Raw genomic sequence first — 24,548 nt, 5'->3', positions numbered from 1 at the left:
TTTACTTTTGGATATCCACCTTCTCGTCTAAGTGACAAGGCATTTCTAGATCCGAATTTCATTTCCAGGATATCTATTAGAGTGGTAGATTGCCAAATTACAAAAAAAATTGTAACTGCAACCCATCTGATCGATGCCTTTCTTTGCACGATTATGTGAGGAGGTATGCTGGCCTGTTCAATCTATGCTCCTTTAGATATATGCATACACACAGAAAGAAGCAAAAGTAGTCAGAGATTGATGGTGTTGATATTTGGGATGAAGCATGGTTCCAATTTCGTGTGTCTAATTAGCCACAGCTCTTCAAGAATTGGTGCACACGTCACAGGGTTTCTAATGTTGGCATTTCATTTACACAAAAATGCTATTTGATGGCACAAGATTATAAAAACTAATAGTCACAGCAGACAGCTTGTAGCTTAGACAAAGGTCACTGGTTTTAAAGAATTGTGCTGTTAATTAGTGAACAAACAACTAGAACATGTGCTTTTACACATCATCAATTTGTTCCCGCCCAAAAAATCAATCACTTTTTACTTAAAACCACTTTAAGTGACTACAAAAAAATAATAATAATAACTACAAGGATAGAGTTAGGTTCCAAATAATGTATCCAAGCCAAAGCCATCAGTGAAATAGTGTCACAGTTCTCCGATGTGACACACAAAGAGGTTTCTTTAACAACTGGAAAGGAAGATTAAATAACACTACCTGAGTGGTCCCAAGAGCTTCTTAGATAGAATTCAAGATGAGCGATGCCGCTGTTTCCTAGGTTTCTTCGTGTCTGTATGCATTTCCCTGGTCTCAGCGAGCACCAAGTAACAGGAGGCCGCTTGCTTTACTTCAGATACAGCAGCAAAGAAGAACCAACTCTCAGCGAAATCATTTCAGCTGAACAAAACAGATGTTCACCTCATTTGAAAATAAAGTGCAGCCTCCTCTGAAGGGCGATCTAGAGAGCCTTCTCGGCTCTTATTGCCACTAACCCACCACCAGTGAGACCAGATACAGCATCTGGGCTTGGAGAAGAACGCCTTCCCTCCCATGAGTCAATTCCTTTGCCGAGATTGCTGGCAAGGATTTATTTTTCATTGAAAATTTTATTGAGGGGCCGGGGATTTAGCTCAGTGGTTCCGACACCTGCCTCGCAAGTGCAAGGGCCTGACTTCAATCCCGGCTACCAAAAAAAAAAAAAGAATTTTATTGAGATAGTTTTTAAAATTCTCATGCAATTTTAAGAAATGATACACTGATACCCTGTGTACATTTTCCCCACATGTAACATTTTATAAATCTTTAGTACACTGTCACAACCAGGATGATGCTATCCATACAATTCATAGGTCTTTTCAGCTATCTCTCATTTTACTTGTACGTATTTGTATACGCATTTAGCTCCGTACAATTTTACCACATGTGCAGACCTGTGCACTTAACAGGACAGTTGAGACACAGAACAGTTTCATCGCCTCAGGGCTCTCTTCAGCCGTCCTATCTATCACCACACTCACATCCTCCCTCATGTTTTTCCACCTACCTCTCCCCACACAGGCCCAAAGCTTAGCCACCGCTGATCTGTGCTCCATTTCTAAATATTTTTCATTTCAAAAATGTAAAATAAGCGGAGTAATATGGTACATAACCTTTTAGATTGGCTTTTTTTTTTCACTCACCATAATTCCCTAGTGATTTCTCCAAGTCGCTGCATCAATAGTTCTTCCATTTTTATTGTTGAATAGTGTTTCGTGGGAGAGAGAAGACGGCTTGTTTAACCGTCCTCATGGTAAAAGACACCTGAGCTGTTGTGATGTTTGGTCTTTGTGAATAAATCCGCTACAAATATTCACACATAGGTTTTTGCATAATCATAAGCTTTCATTTCTCTACAATGAGTGCCCAAGAGTTCAAAGGCTGTTATGCAGTAACTGTTAAGTTTTACAAAAAAATATAAAATCATGTTTTCTAGATGGATTGCACTCTTTCACATTCCCACCATGGATGTGCAAGTCCCCAGCATATGCTGTTGTTGCTCTTTTTGGTCACCTTTTTATTTTAACCCTCCTGATGTCAGTGTAGTGCTATCACACGGTGCTTTTCACTTGCATTCTCCTGACAACCGATGATGTCAAATGCCTTTCCATGTGACTATTTGCCATCAGTACTTCCTCTCTGATGTGTATCCTCTACTGTGATGATCCTACTCATACATTTTGCCAATTTTGTAAACAAATTTTTCCACTGTTGAATTTTAAGATTTCTTTATATACGCTATATACTAATCCTTTGTCAGATATGTGGTTTGCAAATATTTTCTCCTGGCCTATAATCTGTCTTTTTATCCTCTTTATGTAAGCTTGCATAGACCAAAACTTTTAATTTTTATGGAGCAAATGTATCAATTTTGTCTTATTATTTGTGCTTTTGGTGTCAAGTCTAAGAGCTCTTTTGCTTAACCAAGTCCCCAAAATCTTCCCTAGTACTCTTTACTAAAAGTTTTATTGCCACAAACCTTTAAATTTGATTTCTGTGCACAGTGTGAGGTCTGGATTGGTTTTTAGGACTTCTTCAGGAGTGGGCTTGAGTGTTCTCCAGCACTGATTATTGAAAGGCTATTCTTTCTCCATTGAATTATAACACATTTAAAAGATGAAACGCAGAAAGTATTTTCTCCTTTTCTATTTTCTGGAAGAATCATATGAAATTGAACTATTTTTTTTTCTTAAATATTTGGCTGATTATAGCAGTGAAACCATTTGGCCTGGACATTTCCTTTTCCTTCCTAATTACAAATTCAATTTCTTTAAAGGTTATAGTACTATCCAGATTATTTCTTCTCTGTTGAGTTTTCATGAATTTGATACTTTTCTTCTGATTTGTCAAATTTATTTATTCATGTGATTCTCATATTTTTAATAACTGCAGTGCCTATGAAATTTAACTTGCCTCACTGCAGCATGGAAATAATGCAGAGGTGAGGACATACTTTTCTTAAAAACAATGGGCATACATCTATTGCCATCATCTGTTTTCATGAAAAAGAAAAATCCTTGCACAGTGGTACCTGGAGTTTTAGGCCACATTTCAGTTTTTTCTGGGTATCTCTTATTGCATGACCTCTCACAAATACAGTGCCAAACTTCCTGGCTTAAATCAGAGTTAATGGCAAGGATATGCAAAGAATGGACCTGCATTTAAACACAGTCTGGGTGCCGGCAGGATCACTTGGGCATTTTAGGCCTCGCAGCATGGCTTCTACATGTGAAAGGAGGTTCTGGATTTAAAACAGGTGGTCAGATGGTTTTGACACCTTAATAAATGAATAGATTCAACAGATATATATTCAGAGCTCAAACCAAACAAAACCTTCAGATCATCAATGAATAAGTATGTTAATGATAGTTTGGTTATTGGTGCATAAAGCCATCTTCAGGATGTATCCTGTGAGTAGTTCTGAACCACTGTGAGTAAGCAATGATAAGGTGGGAGATTTATTTCCCATCATGAGAAGAATCTGTGGATTACTTTGTGCTAAATAACAGAAGGTTAGAGTGATTCATCTCTACTGGGCTTTTCCAAGCTGCAGCATGTCTTTACGCACTCTCACTACAGAAACAGACATTTGTCTGTAACTTGCAACATAAAATGCCATTGTGACAAATATGGTGACAGTTTTTCTTGGGCATGGGGTGAAAGAATGGGGGATGGACCAAAACCTTTGCTTTCCATAATTCTTGATATTTCTGTGGCATTTGGAGTTTACTAAATACCTTGCATTGTTTTTACAGTGGAGCTATTATAATGAAAAACCAATGAAAAAACACTGTTCCACATTATAAATGCTGAGTCAATCCTTGTTTAAAAGTGAGAAAGGAAATTCTAAAAGGAAAGCATTTTTTAATAGACTCAGTACCAGTCCCTATAGGGACAAGAGACTGCCAATCTTGTGCAAGATACTTCCTTTTTACAAATTCCATCTGGTTTGTCCTCCTATGTCTAGCTGTCTAATGAGCCACTTTAGCTGGCCTTTTCCCAGGGTTCACTCACAACTCTTCCTAAATAATCTCAAAGTAATTTTGCTGGCACAGGTGCTGTTTTCCAGGCAGCTGTTGCCAAAGGGCAGCATAGTAATTAGCAAGCTTAGAATCTAGAGGATTCAGGGTCTCATTTCTGGCCATGGATATGTTGTGTCACACACAGGGTAGTGCTTTTAAAACTCACTGTTTTATGAGGAGATCTTGACACTGTAACAAAGGAGCTCAGTATGCTTCTCAGTGTTTATTTCTTTTTGTGTGAAAATAGCTCTTAAAGGATTAGATATTTGTCAGGCCTTGCAGCAAAATGAAAGCTCTGTTCTCTTTAGAACTTGGCCATTGTGTTCCAAATCTACTCTTTCAACTCAGATATTTCACCTGAAACCAAGCAGCTGAAATCAGCTACCCTTTATAATTTAGAGTAGACAGAACCATTATTCATCCTTGTGCATTTAGGATTGAGACTCATTCTAAAATGTGTAATATTAGTGGCTTGAAGATTAATCAGATTCTACAATAGGAAATGCAGGCAACAGGGGGTTTTGGTATTCTTCAGGTTTTGTTTGTTAAGAGATGTTCTGAACTTTAGACATTAACAACTACATATTTTAGACAGCATGACTAAATCCTCAGATGTAATAACAGAGCTCCTACCTGTGGTTTTCTTCGTGCTTCTCTCTGACACGTCTTATCTGATATTTTAGGAGTTCGTGATGATTGTCGTCTTTGGTCTGGAGTTCATCGTTCGAATCTGGTCAGCAGGTTGCTGCTGTCGGTATAGAGGATGGCAAGGAAGACTGAGGTTCGCCCGAAAGCCCTTCTGTGTTATAGGTGAATATTGAAGTCCTAGCTCCCTGCATTTGTGACCCTGCATCCTTTTCTTCTGTTTCCTGCATTGCAACACTTGATTAAGTGTGAATATCCTCAGATGACTCATTCAGTCTTCACCTCCTCACCTTTACAGTGCAGATATTTTTATTGTCTTCACGTTACAAGTGAAGAAACAGAGGCAAAAAGAGGCAAAGTAAATTGTGGAAAGGCATACAGATATTAAGCAGTAGAGCTGGGATTGGAGCCAAAGGATGTTGCCTTGAATATGACGACTTACACTTGGATAACTATAAAAAACATTAGCTGTACATGATAACATCAGGCTCTGCTCTCCGTCGGATGTTACGGAAGCCAGTGTATTATTTCTGGTAATTCGTATCAATTAGCGTGCTTCAAGGATGAAGGCAAATATGGTTTTCTCCATGCATTGGTAATCTTAGACTTGGCAAAGTGTTTTACACTCTGAAGTAAGATTCCCATCACCACACAATCCCCAGGGTAGCACGTCTCAGTGCCTCCCTATCTGCTGTGGTTCCACGGGGCTTCCATTCCACTTGATTACACCTTAAAATCATACTACTCAGTGAATGTGCCATGGAGCATTCTAGAGTTAAAAACCTGCCCCCTAATATATTTAAAAGCATATCCAAAACATGGAAAATTTCATAGATTAAAGCTGTCACTATTGTTGTGATTAGATGGCTCCACTTTGTTTTTGTGCTCCTTGGTCTTTTTTCCGTGTTAGGCAGCTGTTCGAACCTAAATCTTGGTTGCCCTCCATGAAGCTTACTTACTGCGCCTGTGAGCAAGTCAGTTTTTAATTTACAAAGTAGTTTCAACTGTGTATCCGCGACAGGTCTGCCTCTTGGTTTGAGGAGTCAGGATTGTGGAGTAAATCCCTGGTTGGCTCTGTTGCACATGTTCCCCATGGTGGGAGCAGAGCAGGTGCAGGGTGGAGAGTGCCTCTCCATCTGTGGACAGCAATAGGAAGGCCCCTTTGTTCCATGCTGCTTTTGTGGTGTGTGTATTTCACGAGAATTCAACCAGCATTGACAGAAGCTTAGAGTTACAGTGGTGAAAATAGTGAAATTCTAGGTTAAATCCATCTTTAAATACCTGTTTGGCTTCACTAATGTAACCTGTTTACCCAGCTGTCTCCCAAAAACAAGAACAACCCTTCATTTGGGAGCTATCCTTCTGAGATATGGAAGGAGGCAGGTGGTAATTTCCAGCCTTGAAGGTCTGCTCAGCTCCAAGGCAAACTAGTGAAAACATGTTTTGTTTTTTGTTTTTTGTTTTTTTGTTTTTTCCCCTGAAGATTTTTCCTCTTTCTCAATTCTTTGAGGACTGTAACTTGACATGAAACTACTGCACAACAAGGACTCTGTGTCCTATGAGGGACCCAAAAACAACAATTCACAAGGCAGATGGCTGGCCAAGATTCACTCAACCTCTACGGGATAAGTTCACTTCATGGATGACTGCAGGAATGTTCCATTCCAGATTTTAAAAGCAATTAAAAATTGGTTTTGGGCTGGGGATTTAGCTCAGTGGTTCCACCGTCTGCCTCGCAAGCACAAGGACCCAAGTTCGATCCCTGGTACCCCCCCCAAAAAAAAAAATTGGTTTTGCTCCAATTCCAGAGAAAATGCCAATGTATTTCTGGGCTCCAAGCTAAAAAGAAAGCTGTTTCTTAAATGTCTGCTTTTTGAAAGCTGTTTTCCACAATGGGTACATTACATCTTAGTCCTTTAATCTTTTTCTTCCCGTCTCAGGTCCTTGTAGGTCTTGTTTTTAAAATGATGCAACATTATCTGTAAGCTTAGTTGCCTTTTGCACCTGTCAACAGTGACCTCAGAAATTTGTAACACATGGTTTAAACAAAAATCAGTTTTCTTGACTCTTCATTGTATAGTTTACATCTACTAAATTAATTGCTTTGAATGAAAATTCCATGTGTAAATATATAATAAATTCCCAATTGAAGAGAGACCAAGTATATACTTACAGTAATAATAGCCATGCGTTCTTTCATTATTTTGTTAAGTGTCCATGTAACAATTTTCATCTAGGCTTCAGGTGAACTGATGTAAGAGTGAAACATGTTCAAAGTGACTTCAATATGGGATCAGTAAAAATAACCTAAATTAACCCTAAATTGGATCATGCATATGACCCAAACATCATCTGCTTGAAGGTAGCAGACTGTCCTAGATGGCTCCTGAGACCTTTTCTTGGCCTGTTTTCTAGGTCAAAAAAAATGCTTGACAAAATGGTAAAGTGGGCTGTTTGGCTTTTATTCAAGCAAATGTATCCTTGCAAAATGAAAAAAAGAAGTAACATATCTCTCTCATCGGTCTCTGGTAGCTGTTCTGAATGAGATATTGAAAATGTGGCCAAAACTTCTCAAGACTTCCTCTAGTTCTAAGATCTGATTACTCTCAACATGCCAAATGCACACTTAAGTGTTTGTTCAAGTTTTGAGCATTCGAGAAAAGAACACGGTAGGGACTGGAGTCTTGGTGCCTTGCCTTCCGTGTAGCAGATGCTTTCTACAAGCGCACATGTTACCCTCTCCCATGGGAGACAGAGAGATGCTGCAGCCCTGGTCAGCCAGCAAGCCTCTCATAGTACTCTGCCTTACTCAGTATTTGGACCAGGTTGGATAGAGGTCCTATGGGCTAGTTCCCAAAGATATGAGTAGTGCCCATTCTGAACTGCCCACCCTTTTCATTGCTGAAATCCAGCCAGAAGCAGAAGCACTTAAAAATGCATTGATTTAGGACTATTATCTAGAATATATAAAGAACTCAAAAAAATCAGGACCCCCAAATATAAAGACCCAATTCAAAAATGGGTATTTGAAATGAACAGACATTTCTAAGACAAAGAAGAAGACAAATAAATATATGAAAAAATGTTCGACATCACTTGTCATTCGAGAGATGCAGATGAAGACAATACTGAGATTCCACCTCACCCCAGAAAGAATGGCTGCTATCAAGAAAACAACCAAGCCAGGGATTTAGCACAGTGGTTCCACTGCCTGCCTCGCAAGTGCAAGGTCCCGAGTTCGATCCTCAGTACAAAAAGAAAAAGAAATCAACCAATAACAAATGTTGGCGGGTTGTAAGGAGAAAGGAACCTTTCTCCATTGTTGGTGGGAGTGCAGACTGGTACAACTACTATGGTAGTCAATATGAAGATAACTCGAAGAACTAGGACTAGAGGTTCCATTTGACCCAGCTATTCCCCTGCTGGGTATCTTTCCAAAAGAATTAAAATAATTATGCCACAGTGATATATGCACATCCATGTTTATAGCAGCACAGTTTGTAATAGCTAAAACTTGGAAACAGCCCAATTGCCCATCAGTTGGAGACTGGATAAAGAAAATGTGGTTTTTCTATGAAATGGAGAAGTACTATTCAGCCATAAATAATGAGAAACTAGAGTCATTCATAGGAAATGGATGCATATTGAGGCCATATTCTTCAGTGAAATAAGTAAGACATACATGTGTAAATACTGAATAGTTTTTCTGGTATGAAAAACTGGAAGTGTAAATAAGATCCAAATTGTATAACTGATAATGTGAAATAGGAAGAAAAGGGCTAAAGGTTTAGGGGAAGTGGGAAGGGTAGGAGGAAGGAAATAAGGGAAAATAAAAATATGAGAAAAGGAAAAAAATGGAAACAAAGTCTTTGTAAATAGAGGAGGTTGGGGGGTGAAGAGAGTTCAGGGGTATGGAGAAAAAATGAGAACCAAGATGTGTCATGTAAAGGTACAAGATCCCGATGATGAATGTGTACTTGAAAAGTACCAATAAGGGCCGGGGATTTAGCTCAGGGCCAGGGATTTAGCTCAGGGCTAGGTATTTAGCTCACAAGCACAAGGACCTGAGTTCAATCCCTGGTACCAAAAATTAATTAATTAATTAAAGTACCAATAAACTCAATGAGGAAAAATTCATTGATTTAAGAAATCATAAAATCATCATTGTATATTTACATCTGGAAAAAATATTTTAAACAACTATAATCTAAGGGAATAGAAAAGTGTTTAATTTTTTTTAATTAAGGGCTTTCTTTCATTACTATATTGACTTTTTTCTGCTTGGTTATGAGAGTTTGCTTGGAAAATTGTTAAAATCTTATTGAGAATTAAAAAATACTTGCTTGTTCCTATGTGTTCAATTTACATATCTCCCCTAAGATGCTTTCATAATAACGTTTCTGCAGCTGTGGGCAATAATCATTTCATCAATGATTTGGAAAATCAAGTATATTTTGGGATAACTACTTGAACTGCCCCTCATTTACCAGTGCTGGATGCTTTAGGATTTTTCTACATTTAAACACAAGTCATTCTCTAGAATAACATCAGTACTGAGAATGTATGAATAGCCTGAAAGACCGATATTATAGTCATTTTTTTCTAGCTTTCATTAATGACTTTCCTAAAAGTTTCAAATAGTACCAGAGGCTGATACTTAGATCACAATAATGAACCTAATATGCCAGAACACCAGCATATTACTCCCAGCAGTGACTTATTCCTTGGTGATTCATGAAGACAGATATTAACAGGCCATACTTTTCAGCCTTTAGTGTGTCTCAGTAAAGCAGAAACTACAAGCCTGTTAGTAAATCTGGATCCATATTTGATGCTAAATGTAAGTTGATTTCTTATTGCTATTTGAACAGTTGCTCTTCAATGTAATATGTCCTGCCCCACAACAGGATGCACGAGGCATTGCTCAGATGCCTCCTCCCCGCATGATCTGAGCATCTGCCTTTGACCTGACAGAACAATTCTTCAGAAAAATGCCCAACGACTGCATTTTCAATTATAAATATAGCCTGCTGCTTCCTCGCTTAAAAGACAATTAAACCATATTACTGAGGCCACTCTAACCTATCTGTGATTTCATCATATTACAAGGTAATTTAAGCTACAGAGGTGTTCAAAAGTTAGATCGGAGACTTCCAGAGCCCCCACTGGGCTGTAAACTAGACTTGAGACCTCATTTTTCTCCTTCTTTTTCTCTCCATCTTTTCTTCTAAGAAACTTGCTCTTGAATGAAAGCATTTTTCTACACATCTTAATCTCTTAGTACCAACTCTTAGTACCAACTATATTCCTGGAGGCTGTTTCTTGTCAATGATGATCTTCTGAAACTTTTTACTTCTAAGTGTCCAAACCCCTTCAATCCTGTAAGATTCCTCCAATGATTAAGTGGACCATCCAAGAGCTATTAAAGCCTATTCGATTGATCACAGAACATTAAAGCCATTTCATTGCCTTAAATTGATAGTGGCTACTACTCAGTGAGAACCATTACATACAAATTAGAACCCTAAGCACTTGAATTATATAGTCCTACTTAATCCTATATAAATACTATAATGTCTCATTTTATACATGAAGAAGTAAGGCAAAACTTAAGAAAATTTTTTCAAATTTAGAAAGATGAAAGGCAAAGGAACAAAGATTTCTTTCTCTTAATTATACCCTAGAAAAACATACCTAACCAGATGTGAAAAAAAAATCCAATTGTTTAACAATTTAAAATTAAATTTAATTGAACATTGTGCATGGTTATCAACTTAAAAACTGAAAACATAGTACTTTTATGTTTATCATTAGTAATTCAAGGTCTTTGAATAAAAAGCCAGATATTATAAAATGACATTAATAGCAATATCAGCCATGTTTATAGCAAGTATATCAGATTATCTATAACTTCTCTCTAGCCTGAAGGGAAAACTGGGGAATAAGTAGACTTATTTGCCTTGAATCAAACTGCATATATGTTTGAGCAATGTTCCCGTGAGATTCCCTAGGCATTTCCAAATTGGAAGCATCTTTGAGGATAAATAATGTCACTCCCAGGAATTCCATCAGATGTTTGGATGCATTTAGGTGTTAATTCTTAATTTGTTAAATTATTCTTGATTTATTAAATTATTCTTTAATTAAATTATTCTTAATTCTTAAATTATTCTTAATGTTGGTAATTGCTTAGGTGACTGTTGATCTGGTCCACAAAATTGAATTTATAATCTGATGGCCGCATAGAGAGTACTCTTAGAGGAAAATGAATACAGATTATTTCCCACTTGTCCTATAAACGCAATAATAGAGCACTATGATACATTTTATTAATTTTGTACAATGACAATGTATGTGAGAAAGTTTGTTCACACACAGAGTACTTTCATGTCAAGCACCATCTTAGAGTAAAGGATAGAAAGATGAGTAAAATAAGGTCACTACCTGTAAGAGTGCTATCTCCCGTGCCCTTAGAAAAGAGATAATCCAAAAGAAGTGACCCTAATTACGGTGTTACATAGTAGAAATGTTAGAATCGAGGCAGTTATACTGATAATTACAATACATAGAATATCACAAATTATAGCATACAACAAAAGGGCAAAATATTATTCCAGCTTTTGAATTTAGCTGTTAAAAAAGAGAATTTACCCAGCTCCTACTATGTCTAAGCACAGTTTCAGACACCAGGGACTAAAACAGAGAACCTGGGGCTACCGGAGACTCAGTGGTCCGATATCTTTCTAAGTGCTGTACACTTGAGGTGAACTAGATATTAAAAAGGAGTGGACCATGGAAAGATTTAAGTACATGTTGTTCCAGGAAGGAATAACTGCAAAGATTCTTGAGACCTGATGACCTTGGCTTGTAGGAGGAGGAGACATAAAGGTCTTGCATCTGGAGCCCCAGGTAGCATCGGGGACAATCACAAAGGTGAGAATAGAGACCGGCAGAAGTCACACCATGATGGCTCAGTGCACCATGAGAAGGCCACTTTGAACAGGCCTTCAGGTGAAAGTCCAGTGGGTTGCTAGCAGCCCTAATATGAACACTTGGGTTAAAAACAACAAAACTAGCCAGGGATTTAGCTCAGTTGTTCCACCACCTGCCTTACAAGCACAGGACCCAAGTTCAATCTCCAGTACCAAAAAAAAATAATAATAATAAATAGGCAACAAAAAGTAAGCATACATAAGGCCCTGGTTTTGAGTCTCTATGCCTGTTAGCACTTCTTATCAGCAATATACAAGTCATGGTCTGTTGTGAAGGCTACATAAACCCCTGCCCATAGCTTATAACTTATAAGGGAAAAATTCCTTTGACTTTTCCCTTAGAAACATGAAATTTCAAATTTTAAAGGAAAATGTATTTTCTAGGAGCAACTGGAATTGCAATATGATGGAAACTTTTATAGCTCCATTTCTAACAATCACCAATAAGCAATTCCAGAGAGCCTTCTTAGCAAAAGATTGATTCCAGACTGTAATGACTAAAAGGCAGATATATTTCATTAAAGATTATTTATCTCCTTTGAAAAATTGTCCCTTTTTGCCTTGAGATGTTATCTGAAAACTTATGATCAATAAGAACCATTAAATTGTCACTATGGGGTAAATTTTCATAGTGCTTAGAATTTGCCAGTGTGAATCCCCATTAACTTCAACTTAAGTCCTGTGGTTAAACTGTCGCACATGGTTTTGAAAACATCCTACCATATGTTTCTGCAGTGCTTTTAAAAAATGTTGATAAATATCACAGAGCAACTCAGTGCACTGCAGATTGCAGTATTTAAGAATGTGGTAGGAGGCTTTTTAAATTAGATTTTAAAGCTTCATTTCTATCAGCAGTCACAACAATAATATAAACACATCTTTAATTATTCACAGAGTACCTTTCTATAAAGAACTTTGGAGCCCAGTTACAAGATAGAGCTCATAGAACAGAGCTATGTACCTCTGAAATATTGTTTATCTCCTTCTATAGATGGAAAAATTGGGGTAAGGTGAAGTGGGGTGCTTTGTTCTCAGCCACAAGTCAGCAGTGAGGCTAGGAATAGAATGCTGACCTCCCAGTAGTTCCTTGCTCGTAAGCACTGCCTTTTGTTAGAGCCAAATTTAATTACAGTATAATCCATTTAATCTACACTCAGAAGAATAATGAGAGAGAAGGGAAAATGAACTTATTAACAGATTAGTGGGCCACTGTCTTACATAGGCTAGTGACTTTCTTCTGGGGATCTAGATTTTCAGCATTTTCTAGATGATGTTTGATGTCATCCAACAGATTTCCTCATTCCTGATTCTAGCCAGAACTGACAAAGGACTTCGTGATTTTCTGTACTTTGAAATGCAAGTAAATGTTCCACTTGCAAACATTGCAAAACCATCTTCACTGTCAGTAATAAACCTGATTAAAAATATAAACATCAGGCTGGAGGTGTAGCTCAATACCAGGGTGTACATCTAATGTTTGTGAAGTCCTTGTTTTGATCCTCAGCACCACAGCAGTAAACAAACAAACGAGAATATTATGGGAGGAAAAGTGTACAATTTCCCTCTATGGCTCTGCTTGATTTAAAGTAAGAACAACATTTAGATAAATCCTCAACTCACAGCCTTCTGTGAAACAAAAGATGAGGGTAACTTTCTTCACCTTGTGAAGCTTTTTGATTAGCTTTCCACTAATTCCCTGTGGCTTTGCACATGGTAGCCCATCCGTTGTCATTTCCTCTTATCTACCTTAGAGATAGGACAGTCATTTAAGAGATCTATTTAAGAAATCTTCCCTCAAAGCTAAGCATAATAAAAGGTCAGGATTCGGTTTACTGGGTATTACATGAGCAGAATAAAGTGGCAAGTAAGTTGCCAATTATGTTTCTGAATCACCTCACGATACTCCCACAACAACCTTGTTAATATTGGAAGAGACTGTGGTCCCGTTTCACACCTTAAAGAACTGAGACTAAGATAAAGAACTTTGTCAAAGTTACGCAGCATGTAAACCAAAGAGCCCAGGGAGGGGGATGTTTCCTCCCGTCAAATCCTGATTTCTTTGCATGACATCCCATTGTCTTCCTGTACCTCCCGTGTGCATTACAGGAACACATTGATAAATCATATGATAAGGTCCAATTTCCATCCCCAAATCTCCCTCCTCCCCTTAAGAGACATTGTCTAACTAGCGTCATTCATAGGAAATGGATGCATATTGAGGCCATATTCTTCAGTGAAATATATAAGACACACATGTAAATACTGAATAGTTTCTCTGGTATGAAAAACTGAAAGTATAAATAAGATCCAAATTATATAACTGATAATGTGAAATAGGAAAAAAAGGACTAAAGGTGTAAGGGAAGTGGGAAGGGTAGGTGAAAGGAAATAAGGGAAATTAAAATATATGAGAAAAGGAAAAAATGGAAACAAAGTCTTTGTAAATAGGGGAGGGTGGAGGGGGTGAAGGGACAGCAGGGATAAGGGGAAAAATGAGAACCAAGATCTGTCATGTAAGGTTACAAGATCCCAATGATGAATGTAACTGTACTGTATACCTAAAAAGTACCAATAAACTCAATAAGACAAAAGAAAGAGAGACATTATCTAAAGGGAAATAGCTATCCATATCATAAAAGAGGCAATTCCTTCTTTCCACAGTCAGCTTTCTAACATCTGGCCCTTTTTTTTTTTTTTTCCTCAAATTTTGATTTTTGAAATAACTTCACACTTATTTTGAATTTGTGGAAAAATAACGTGGAGAACTCCCATGTTTGAAAATTCACGCCACCTCGCTTCTCCAATGGTAATATTTTACCTAAGCATAATGCAAGTATCAAAACTAAGAAGCCAATATAAAGACATACTATTAACCAAACTGTAGATCTTATTCAGATTTCACTAGTTTGCGCATGCATTTGTTTTTTCTGTGTATTTCTACGAAATTTAATCACATATATAGATTCCTTTAACCACCACCACAATTAAGGTTCAGAACTTTTCCATCACCCTAAAAACTTGGGATGGTATCCCAACTATTACCCTCTTATAGTCACTCCGTCGACCCAGTCTGAGCCCTTGAGAACCACCTATCTCTGCTGTCAATACACTTTGTTATTTTTTGAAATGTCACAAAATGTAATCAAGCAGAAGTTACTTTTTGAAAATGGCTCTTTTTCGCTCCTTGGGATGATTTTTAGATTCACCTAAGTTGCCCTGTACATCCAGAAGAGTTCATTTATTTCCATTGCTGAATATTATTCCATGATATGGATGTACTACAGTTTTTTTTAATCCTTTGATCCATTTACCTGTTAAAGGTCATTTGTATTATTTCTAGAGTTTTGCTATTACAAATAAATTTGCTATGAGCATTGATGTACACAATTGTTTGTTTGTTTGTTTTGTTGTTTTGCTTTGTTTTCTGTTAGTTGCTATGGTTAAAAGCAAAGGCCTCTCACATGCTAGGCGATCCCTGTACTGGTGAGCTACAAACCCAGCCCTAGGGTACAAGTTTTTATATGAATACAGTTTTTATTTCTCTAGGGTAAATAGTAAGGAGTGGGGTTACTAAGGTATACAGTGAATGTTTAACATTCCCAGAAACTACAAAGCTGTTTTCCATAATCTGGCCGTGCCTTTTAAAAGATAGAAAGATCTAGAATATTTCATAGTGATAAGTTGTCTCTGCTGACTTGAACGACGTTTATTTTCATAGAAAATTTGTATTTCTGCCTTTTCTATTTTTCTATAAAAGTAATTTCAATAAGCAAAAGTTGCTGAAATTCATATTTCACCACTTGGATCATGAAAATGTCCCATTAAGGAGCATTTCTTCATGCTCTTATAAGTTAATATAAATTTGATGTTTACATAGTTGGAGAGTTGAGAGACCAATTAATACTGGACAAATTCCTGGAGGACCATTTCTTAGATCTAATTTTACTTTCTAGAAAATCATTATTTAAGCTAGAGTTCCTGAGACCAATTCTAATAATACTTGCCTGCTAACGGATACATACAATATTCTCCTGAAAGCATGAGTCCAACAGAATAACATATTTAAAATTACCACGGAGGCCCAATGGTGCTTTATAGGGTTAGGGACATATTCATACTTCTCGTGTGTTCTAAAAAGAGTTATTGTTTTCCCTTAGACCAACGTCTCTCAGTAAACTCCTATTTTTTAAAATTAAGATCTCTCATCTTAAATATACAACTCTACTTTTCTCCCAACATTATTTTCATGTTTCCCAGTGAATTTTCCATCATATCCAGCAGAAAAGTCACTTTTTTCAAAAATTGATGATAAATTTGTGTGGCCAAATTCATGAATTTCAGCCTCATCCTCACTCTGGCCATAGAAATGTTGATACATCCATCACTCATTTAGCAAAAGATAATGCTCAATACATACACACACATCTTACTGTTACTGTATCAAAAATAAGCTCCAAATAAATCAAAGACAAAGCAAATAGAACAAAAAAAAAATACTTAGCAGAAGAAATGGATAAATTTCCTTGTAACCTTGGAACTGGGATGATGTTTCTAACTACAATTAAAAAGAAGATACTGATAAAGCAAGACATGTGAATTCAAAGACTATTACAGGATCAATAAAACAGGAATAATAAGCAAGCTCCAAATAAAAATATGGAAACATATTTTAACTTCTGTCATAGAAAAAGAGCTAAGCACCTTAAGATACAAGGGGCTCTAGAAATCAGGGCAGACTCAGTGCCAAATAAAAGAGGGGGAGTAGATAGGAGCAGGGAATGTGCAGAGAAAGCAACACTTACATGCTGCTTAATGCACTCAGTCTTGCCAGTAAACACAGACGTGCAAATGATAACATTTTCTTACCTATAAGACTGGCAAAACCCTGCAATTTGATCACACACTTGTAGTGAGTCTGTGAACAGAATGTAAATATCTGCTAAAACTACGTAAGCATTTACTCTCCAAACCAGGAATTCTACTTCCCAACAGTGCCAACAGTGCATAGGATATGATGTTCACCGGTGCCGAATGAATGGAGGTACAGCTACGCAATCGGACAGAATGAAGGTCTTTCTCCACAGCTGTAAGAGGATTCCAGGTCACACGAAAGAAATAAGGAACAGGTTTTAATACATAGCGTGCTAATTTTTGTGTAGAAAAAAGAAAATAGGAGTACATAGTCATACGGCTTTATTTGTAAAAAAAACACTGAGAGACTTTTTAAAAGCTAAAAGAAAAGAATAAAAATACTCACCTGATAGTGGGGACAAGAGTGAAAGCAGATATCGGAGCAGAACTTCTCATCATGTACCTCTTCCATTATTTTGCAACTTAAAATCACCCATGGTCTAGCTCACAGTATGCATAGTTTAAATATTGACTACTGTTTCCTTTGCGTATTGGTATTGCAGTGGGTTACAGGTACATGGGATGGGTTTTAAACTTACATAGTGCATGCTTTCTCACAAGACTGCCCAAGAAGGTGAAATGACAGGATGCTTGTAAAGTTCTTACCTTAATGCCTGGCATAGAATATTCTCCTGACAAATAATAACTGGCAGGGCTAGTAAACCAAATCAGGAAAACGGTCAGTTCAGTATAACCTCTGATTAATCCTACAATCAATCAATATAAGCAGGAAAAATTATCAACTCTGTAATGCCTTTTTGTATGTTTTTGTCATTTCTCTGCAAAATACCTTTATCAACGTGACATTTATAGACTGTAAGAGTTTTCTTCTGTTTCTTTGCTTTGCAGTGCTAAGGATTGGACCAGGGTCTTGGGCATGCAAGACAAGTCCTCTATCACCTCCAGTCCGAAATTAGAGAATTTATATATCTTAAATAAGACTAAATTTTATTTTAAAAGAAAAAGAAAGAGGGTGGGGACCAAGCCAGGTACTTTTTTAGACTGGATTTCTTTAGATGTCATAAATACTCTCAGGAATGGTGTGTATAGTACCTAGAAGATGTTGAGTTTAAAGGCATTTTTGAAGTTTTATTTTTGACTGCTGGCTAAATAGAGTTCCACCTAAGTTTCACTGAGGAGGGCGTTCCTGAGCCTTTAAGTGGTTAACTGCCCTGCCAGGTGCCCCTTGGGATCCTACTATCATAATATCTGTCACCCATGACTGCAGTTACTCATTTTGGTGTTTTCTGAGTCACCTGTCCTCTCACCGCACGTGGACAGAGTATCTCTGGTGCCCACACCCTCCATCCTCTGTCTGCACCCTTTAGTGGCATATACCCAGGTCCTAGCAGCTTCTACTCACTATAAATGCGGGTTGAATGAATGCAAAAATCAGAAAATTGCCAACCAGCAGACAGTCACTCGAGAAACTTCACCCTGCTCACCGTGGCAACCCTACATACACACAGTGAAAATGATACATTCAACAGGAGCCAATAAAGGAAAAACTTGTGGCAAATATCCAAGTAATGCAAAGGGAAAAAACAAAATCCCCTTGACCTCAATCATCAGATGTTTTTAGAAGAATAATTATACGTGCTTGTTTTAAATCCTACTGCTTTAATTCTCTATCTTGGCCTTGTGAGTGTGATTATGCCCCCCTCCGTTTAGTCTATTGGTACATTTCAGGTATGCAGTACAGTTACATTCATCATTGGGATCTTGTACCTTTACATGACAGGTCTTGGTTCTCGTTTTTTCCCCATCCCCTGCCCTCTCTTCACCCCCTCTGCGCTCCCCTATTTACAAAGACTTTGTTTCCATTTTTCCCTTTTCTCATACTTTTTCTTGTCCTTTCTTCCCTTTCTCCTACCCCTCCCACTTCCCCTGATCCTTTAGACCTTTTCTTCCTATTTCACATTATCAATTATACATTTTGACCCTTATTTGAACCTTTAGTTTTTCATGCCAGAGAAACTATTTGGCATTTACACATGTGAATATATCTTTTAATAAAGTGCTTATTCTGCATGCTTACAGTTGTAGACTTTTATAAGAGACTACTCCTGTATTATGTTTTTGCTGTCTTTTCTCTTTTTTTTTTTCACTTCTGTATTTTGTGAAATGTTTTAAATATTTGATTTTAGCCCCTACCACAGACTCCAAAACTGTGCTTAGAATCTGGAGATCAAAGTACTGTAGCAAATCCTCGGGACCTTTGCCATATTATGACTTAAGAATACATCTCTTATCAAGTTTCTGTGGTTTTCTGGAGTATTTACTGGTCATAATGTTAAAATGTGCACATCTGAAACTATTTCTGAACTATGTTTTCTTGACAGTTTTCCATATTTAGTAATGGGAAAATATCCAACTTCTGCCTGGTATTGAACCCTCTGTAGGGAGGAGGCCTAGGTCATGTCATCACATGTTTCCAATAAATCTTGTTTGTTGTTCTCCTTTAAACAGAGCATGTCTTATTCAACAACTCATGATGGCAGGAAAACATTTGATAATGAGAAGAAAGTTGTCCAGAGCAGGGATTTTCTTCATGGCTCTAGGATTTCTTATAAGGCAATGTGTCTCACAGTCTGAGCTGTAGATTTATGGGTCAGTTATGATGAATTGTAAGGCTGTCTCTGAAAGTAACTTACTGTGTTATCTTTTCTGAGTATCTCTGGGACAGTTTCTTTTCTTTTAAGCACGGATAAAAGCAGTAATACACTTTGAAGCATTCATAAACAGTAAAAACTATGAAATTAGAAAGTTTTTTAAAACTGTCCTTTATGAGGGCCACAGAGGACAAATTTTGCCAAGGATTTTGTAAATAAAAGAAAGGACTTCAAGGCATAAACAAGATCTATTTGGTTAATAATCTCACTAAAAATACAGATAGATACTTACAACTTATTTATCTCCAAATAGAAGCAAGTAGGATTTTCAAAATTGGAATGAATGCAAGATATTGATCTGTGGCTTGTATTTACTCAAATTTACTTCTTTAAACCTCTATTTTCTCATCTTCACTGAAGGAAAAGTCCATTTTCACACCCCAGTGTTTATCCCTAAAGATTAGCCAAGTGCCTAAGGTGTATCCATTTCTTATTTCTAAAAATAAGAAATTGTGCATTGAAGAGATTAAGAGCACCAGGTGAACCAGATAATTCTCAATTTCCAGGATGAGACTTAGAAACATTTCTAAGTTTCTAAGTTCTGGGTGTTCTTTGCTTAGTGACATTTGTGCTTGAGTGGCATCTCCACTGCAAAATCCAAGTAACACAGTCTAGTGAAAGAATTTCCTAAAGACATCCTTTCAAAAACTTTTAGTAGTAGGTGAAGATTAATCAGAACCTACTTGTCATCTGAAAATAAGTATCAAGTTTCTCAAGGAAAAATTACATCTCCGAACACTGCTAAACATGACCAGCTGCCAAAGCTGAGCGTTCCCATCACTCAGCCTGCTTAGTGTAAGGGCAAAAAAGAAGCATGGAGTAAGGCGTTTGTATTTGGACAAAGTAAGTTTAAAACTGTAGTGATTTTGTTTGCCTGTTGGTGCATCAGCATTTGGGTTATGACCCTGAATGAGAAACATCCAAGCATCGAATTTCATCATAGCATGTGAGGGGATTTCCAGTAGAAGTTTCAACTTTAATCATTCATTGGTGGGAATCCAAGTCTTTTTTTAGATCTGTAGTCAAACACTAGTTTGGGGCTGTGTTCAGGAATTGAAACTGACTGCACTTTTGTCATTTGGTACATATGAACATAGGTGCCAGAAGAAAATGTAAACACCTAACAACATTAATTCGCAAAGTTGTTGCTTCTAAAAGCCTGTCTTTTATACTCTCTATAAAAGAATATAATATAAAGTCTGTGTCACTGCCCAAAATCATGTTCTGAATCATCCAGACACACTTGTGACTTCCCATCCCTTTAATTCATTGAACACTGATGGAATTACATCCAGATACATTTCCCAAGATAATATAGTGTGCCTTAAATAGGACATGTTTACCTCCTGCTCACTCTCGGGGGACAAACATTTCTTTCCTGTTTCATAAATACAGAAACACAGCTTTCTTACATCCTGCAGTCTAATCCACAACTGAAAAATTCAAGCAATAGTTTCAGTAGATTGCTGATACTGAAAGGTATCAGTTCTGTGGCATCAAGAAAATGCATTGCCTACATCTGCCCCTGACATCTGCTCTGAACTCCAGCCCACTGACTGTCCCCCAGGTGTGGACTGGGCATCTCAGAATTAACAAGGCTGAAACTGAATTTTCAGTTTCACCCCTAAAACAGCTCTTCCTTCTTACCTCTCGCCCATAGTATTTCTCCATCTCAGTAAGTAGCCCTTGGTTCAGACCAAGTTGTTCAGACCAAAACCCCAGTGTTAGCCTCTGGCTATCTGCTTTGCCTCACGCCTCACCGTTGATCCTTCAGCAGATCTTAACTTCTGCTCCCTCCCACCATGACCCACTTTTACCCTTTTTCCGGTGCCTCCCCACTTATCCTTGCTCCTGGAAAATGACTCACACCCCCATCCAGACCACAATCCGGACCCTCCCCAAAACACCTCCCATGCAGCCGTCACACTGAAAAGGATGTCCAAAGGCACTGCCAAGCCAAGGTGATCCAGCTGAAGCTCACTCTTCCCCTTTCTCACTCCACACAAGCCAATTGGATCTCCTTGGTGCCTCTCAAATGCACCAGCAGTGATTCTGCCTCAAATCCTGTATGTCTTTTGCCTGGAACACTTTCCCTTTAGACGTGGTTGTAGCCATCCCTTTACCTAACTAGGTCTCAGCTCAGATGTCTTCTCCTCCCTGACCACACCTGCTCACACAGAGATACCTGCTCCCCGGTGATTCCACTTCTCAAGGCCCTCGGTACTAATTAACACTCAACTCTGCATCTTTTCTTAAGTCCTGTGGATGGTACCCAGGGCCTTTCTTCCCCCCTCTTTTTCTTCCCCTTTCCCCCAATCCCTTCCATCTACTCCAAAAAGCCAGCCTTTGTTTTACTCATAAATGAATTTATATTTTTGATTGTTCTTATAAGAAAAGCAATGTTATGTTTAACTTTATGAGTCTGACTTATTTCACGTAACATATGATCCCAAGACTCATTTTCCCATAAATGACGTGAAATGGGGTCTTTCTAGGTCACTAAGTTGCACAGACTGGTCTCAAACTTGTGATCCTCCTGCCTCAGCCTCAGCCACCATGCGTGGCTTACTAACATTGTACTCTGTACTTACGTCTTAGTTTAATAGCAGCCTACCCCTATAGAACATAAGCTATAAGAGGGCAATGGACTCTTCTGTGTTATTCACTGCTTTCTCCTGGTGCTTAGCTTCTGTCAGGCATAAAGCAAAAATATTTCTTGAATGAACTACTGAATGAAGGAATAAATGACCTTAATGCTTAATATCAGAAAAATTATTTCCAAAGCACTACTGCTGATGCTTCATTATTCAACCAGTGTCCAAAAACGTGTACCAGTTATACTTCTAGAAATTCAGAGTTTGAAAGGATCTCTGCTACTTTCTAGTTCAATCCATCTCGTTCTAGAGGTGTGGAAACCAGCCCTGAGAGATTTGTGGTTCCAGATCTGGTTAATGGCAGGGCTGGAGGCTAAGCCAGAGTTCAAAGTTCTTTGTTTCCCCCCTTCACATCTCTGCTTCTTTTGAGAGGTTACAGTTATGTATACATAAGCAAATCCACGGGAACCCAAAATTTCAATTTCTCTCTGTCGAAAGTTTCTTTGTTGACAACAAAACGTCTGTTGCCTGATATAAGTAGGACATTTAAAAATTGTACCTGCATGCAGAAATGGTGGCTCATAAATAAGACACACTGACAATTCTGTCACACTCTGCTGTCCCTTTAGATAAACTAAAATATAAAACTGTTTCACTGTAAGACTTTTACTAAATTTTACTGAACAATAGCAATGTGTGGGCAGTCATAGCTTCTAATATTTTACTTTGGGGAGTATCACATTTAAGCCTTCCTGATTGTCCACATACCCATTTACTGGTCTACAAGATAAAATTTACCGAAAGAGGAGCACAGGCTAAAAGGTAAGCGCTCTGGAATAAGATAGCTGTGAATGTGAGTATGTGTCTTGGCTCTATTTATTTGCTAAATGGCCTTGGATATAAATCTTGAACCTTTGCAGTATCAATTTTCTGATATATACATATATGTATACATATTCTTTTTTTAAACTGAGGAGTTAACATTACGTCGGGCACACCAAGGTAGACTAAAGGACTAAATGTGTATTAGCTCATTTAACCCTCAAATAGTGCGATGTGAAAAATGACTCGGTCTTCTGTTTTCTCCAAGACTCAGTAAGATTAATGGATGTGTGGTCTCACAACTAGGAAAGAGCAGAACTAGCAATCCCTAGGCTATTGCACACAAATACTACACTCACAGCTGCTGTGCGTCCTTGGAGGGCAATTATGGAAAAGTAATGAAGCGCCCCTCCTGGCCTCATAGATCAGCAGTACTCAATAAACGTTGCTCATTTTCCTTCTCTTTTCCTACCCTGACTAATAAATGACCTTAGCCAACGTGCTCACCTTCCTGGGCCATACCCTGTCATCTAAAGTAATGGTTCTTCCTTTTCTCATTACCGAAGCAGTACTTGTTGATTGTATTTTACTTTGACAAAGGCTATAAAAAAGCTAAATTTCTCACAAACCCGCCACCCAAAAATAATCACCATTAATATGTGCCTATCGTATATATTTTCACAGAATATATAATTCTTCTGAGGAACAAAACTGGAATCATTCTATGCATGTTCTGTGTAGTCAATTCTTTATATAATGGCATATTGGAAGCATTTTATTTCCAGCATTTTTCAAAAGCATCATGTTTTGTGCTTGCATAGTATTTAAGGGAATAATGCAATAGCTGAAATGTATTATATGTTAGTCCTGTGCTAATATCTTTTACATACTTACTCATTTAATTCTCAAAAAATCCCTGTGGCATGAGTACTTTCATTATTCTTATTTTACAGTTTTTTAAGAATGAGCCACAGAGAAACTGAGTAATTTAACCCAGGTAATGCAACTAATAAAAGGCAGAGCCAGGGTGAGAGCTCACCTCCACAGCACTTGTTCTGGAAAGAAAATTCTGTTGTTTTTGATCAATCCATTTTTACTGAAAAATTATCTTGGTTCTAATTTTTACACTAGTAATAACAGCGCAATAAGTGTGTGGATGCAAACCTTTGTTGATGTCTACAGTTTTTCAGTAGGATTAATTCCTAGGATAAAAAACAGATATTTACATTGTTAATACTTTCAGCAAATTATGTCGGATTGTCTCCTCCCTCCCTCCCAAAATACTACTTTATCCAAACAGAAAATCTTCAGATTATCCTCACAGAGAAGCTCTTCCAACTCTTTCTTGGCAATATTGATTATTCATTATTTTAAACTTTGTAAGTTTGACAAAGTGAAAATATACCTTATTGCTATTTTAAATTTCAAAACTAGATATTGTGAAGAACTTATTTCTATATATTTATTGGCCATTTTTACTTCCCAGAATAAATTTATAATTATGTCCCATTTTCTAGTACTCTGTTTTCTCATTCATTTGTTGTTATATATTAAAGGTATTGTCCATTATCATGTATATTACAAAATTTTTTCCAAGTCTGTTTTTTCACATAATGACCTATGTGCAGTTATTTTTGACACATGAACTGTTTGATTTTGAAATATTTATGCCTCAGCTTAACTGCAAAATGAGGGAGATTTAGCTCTAATATTTTTTAGATCCTTGAAATTATAAAATTATATCCTATCCTATTTTTTATTATTATTATGAGCAAATGACTCATTAAATAATTATCCAGCAAGGTAATTTTGAAGATCTATAGTATGATAAGTACTACGTGTGGCACTGGTGTAACCAAA

The 24,548-nt window shown here is 37.4% G+C and overlaps 1 protein-coding gene across 6 annotated transcripts in view; it reads left to right on the top strand.

Moving 5' to 3' along the window:
• Kcnq5 (potassium voltage-gated channel subfamily Q member 5) overlaps positions 1 to 24,548 on the top strand; it is a 388,898-nt gene that overhangs the window by 266,172 nt on the left and 98,178 nt on the right. For all 6 annotated transcript variants that reach the window (XM_010617849.3, XM_010617847.3, XM_033756495.1 and 3 more), the window contains one exon: positions 4,736 to 4,862. In XM_010617849.3, the coding sequence (XP_010616151.1) occupies positions 4,736 to 4,862 (127 nt within the window). The remainder of the gene's footprint in view (positions 1 to 4,735; positions 4,863 to 24,548) is intronic.

This window comes from Fukomys damarensis, unplaced genomic scaffold (assembly GCF_012274545.1).
Source record: "Fukomys damarensis isolate Sample0158 unplaced genomic scaffold, DMR_v1.0_HiC HiC_scaffold_27, whole genome shotgun sequence".
Classification (NCBI taxonomy): Eukaryota; Metazoa; Chordata; class Mammalia; order Rodentia; family Bathyergidae; genus Fukomys; species Fukomys damarensis.
Note: the sequence above shows the minus strand (reverse complement) of the source record. Positions and strands in the feature narration are given on the sequence as shown.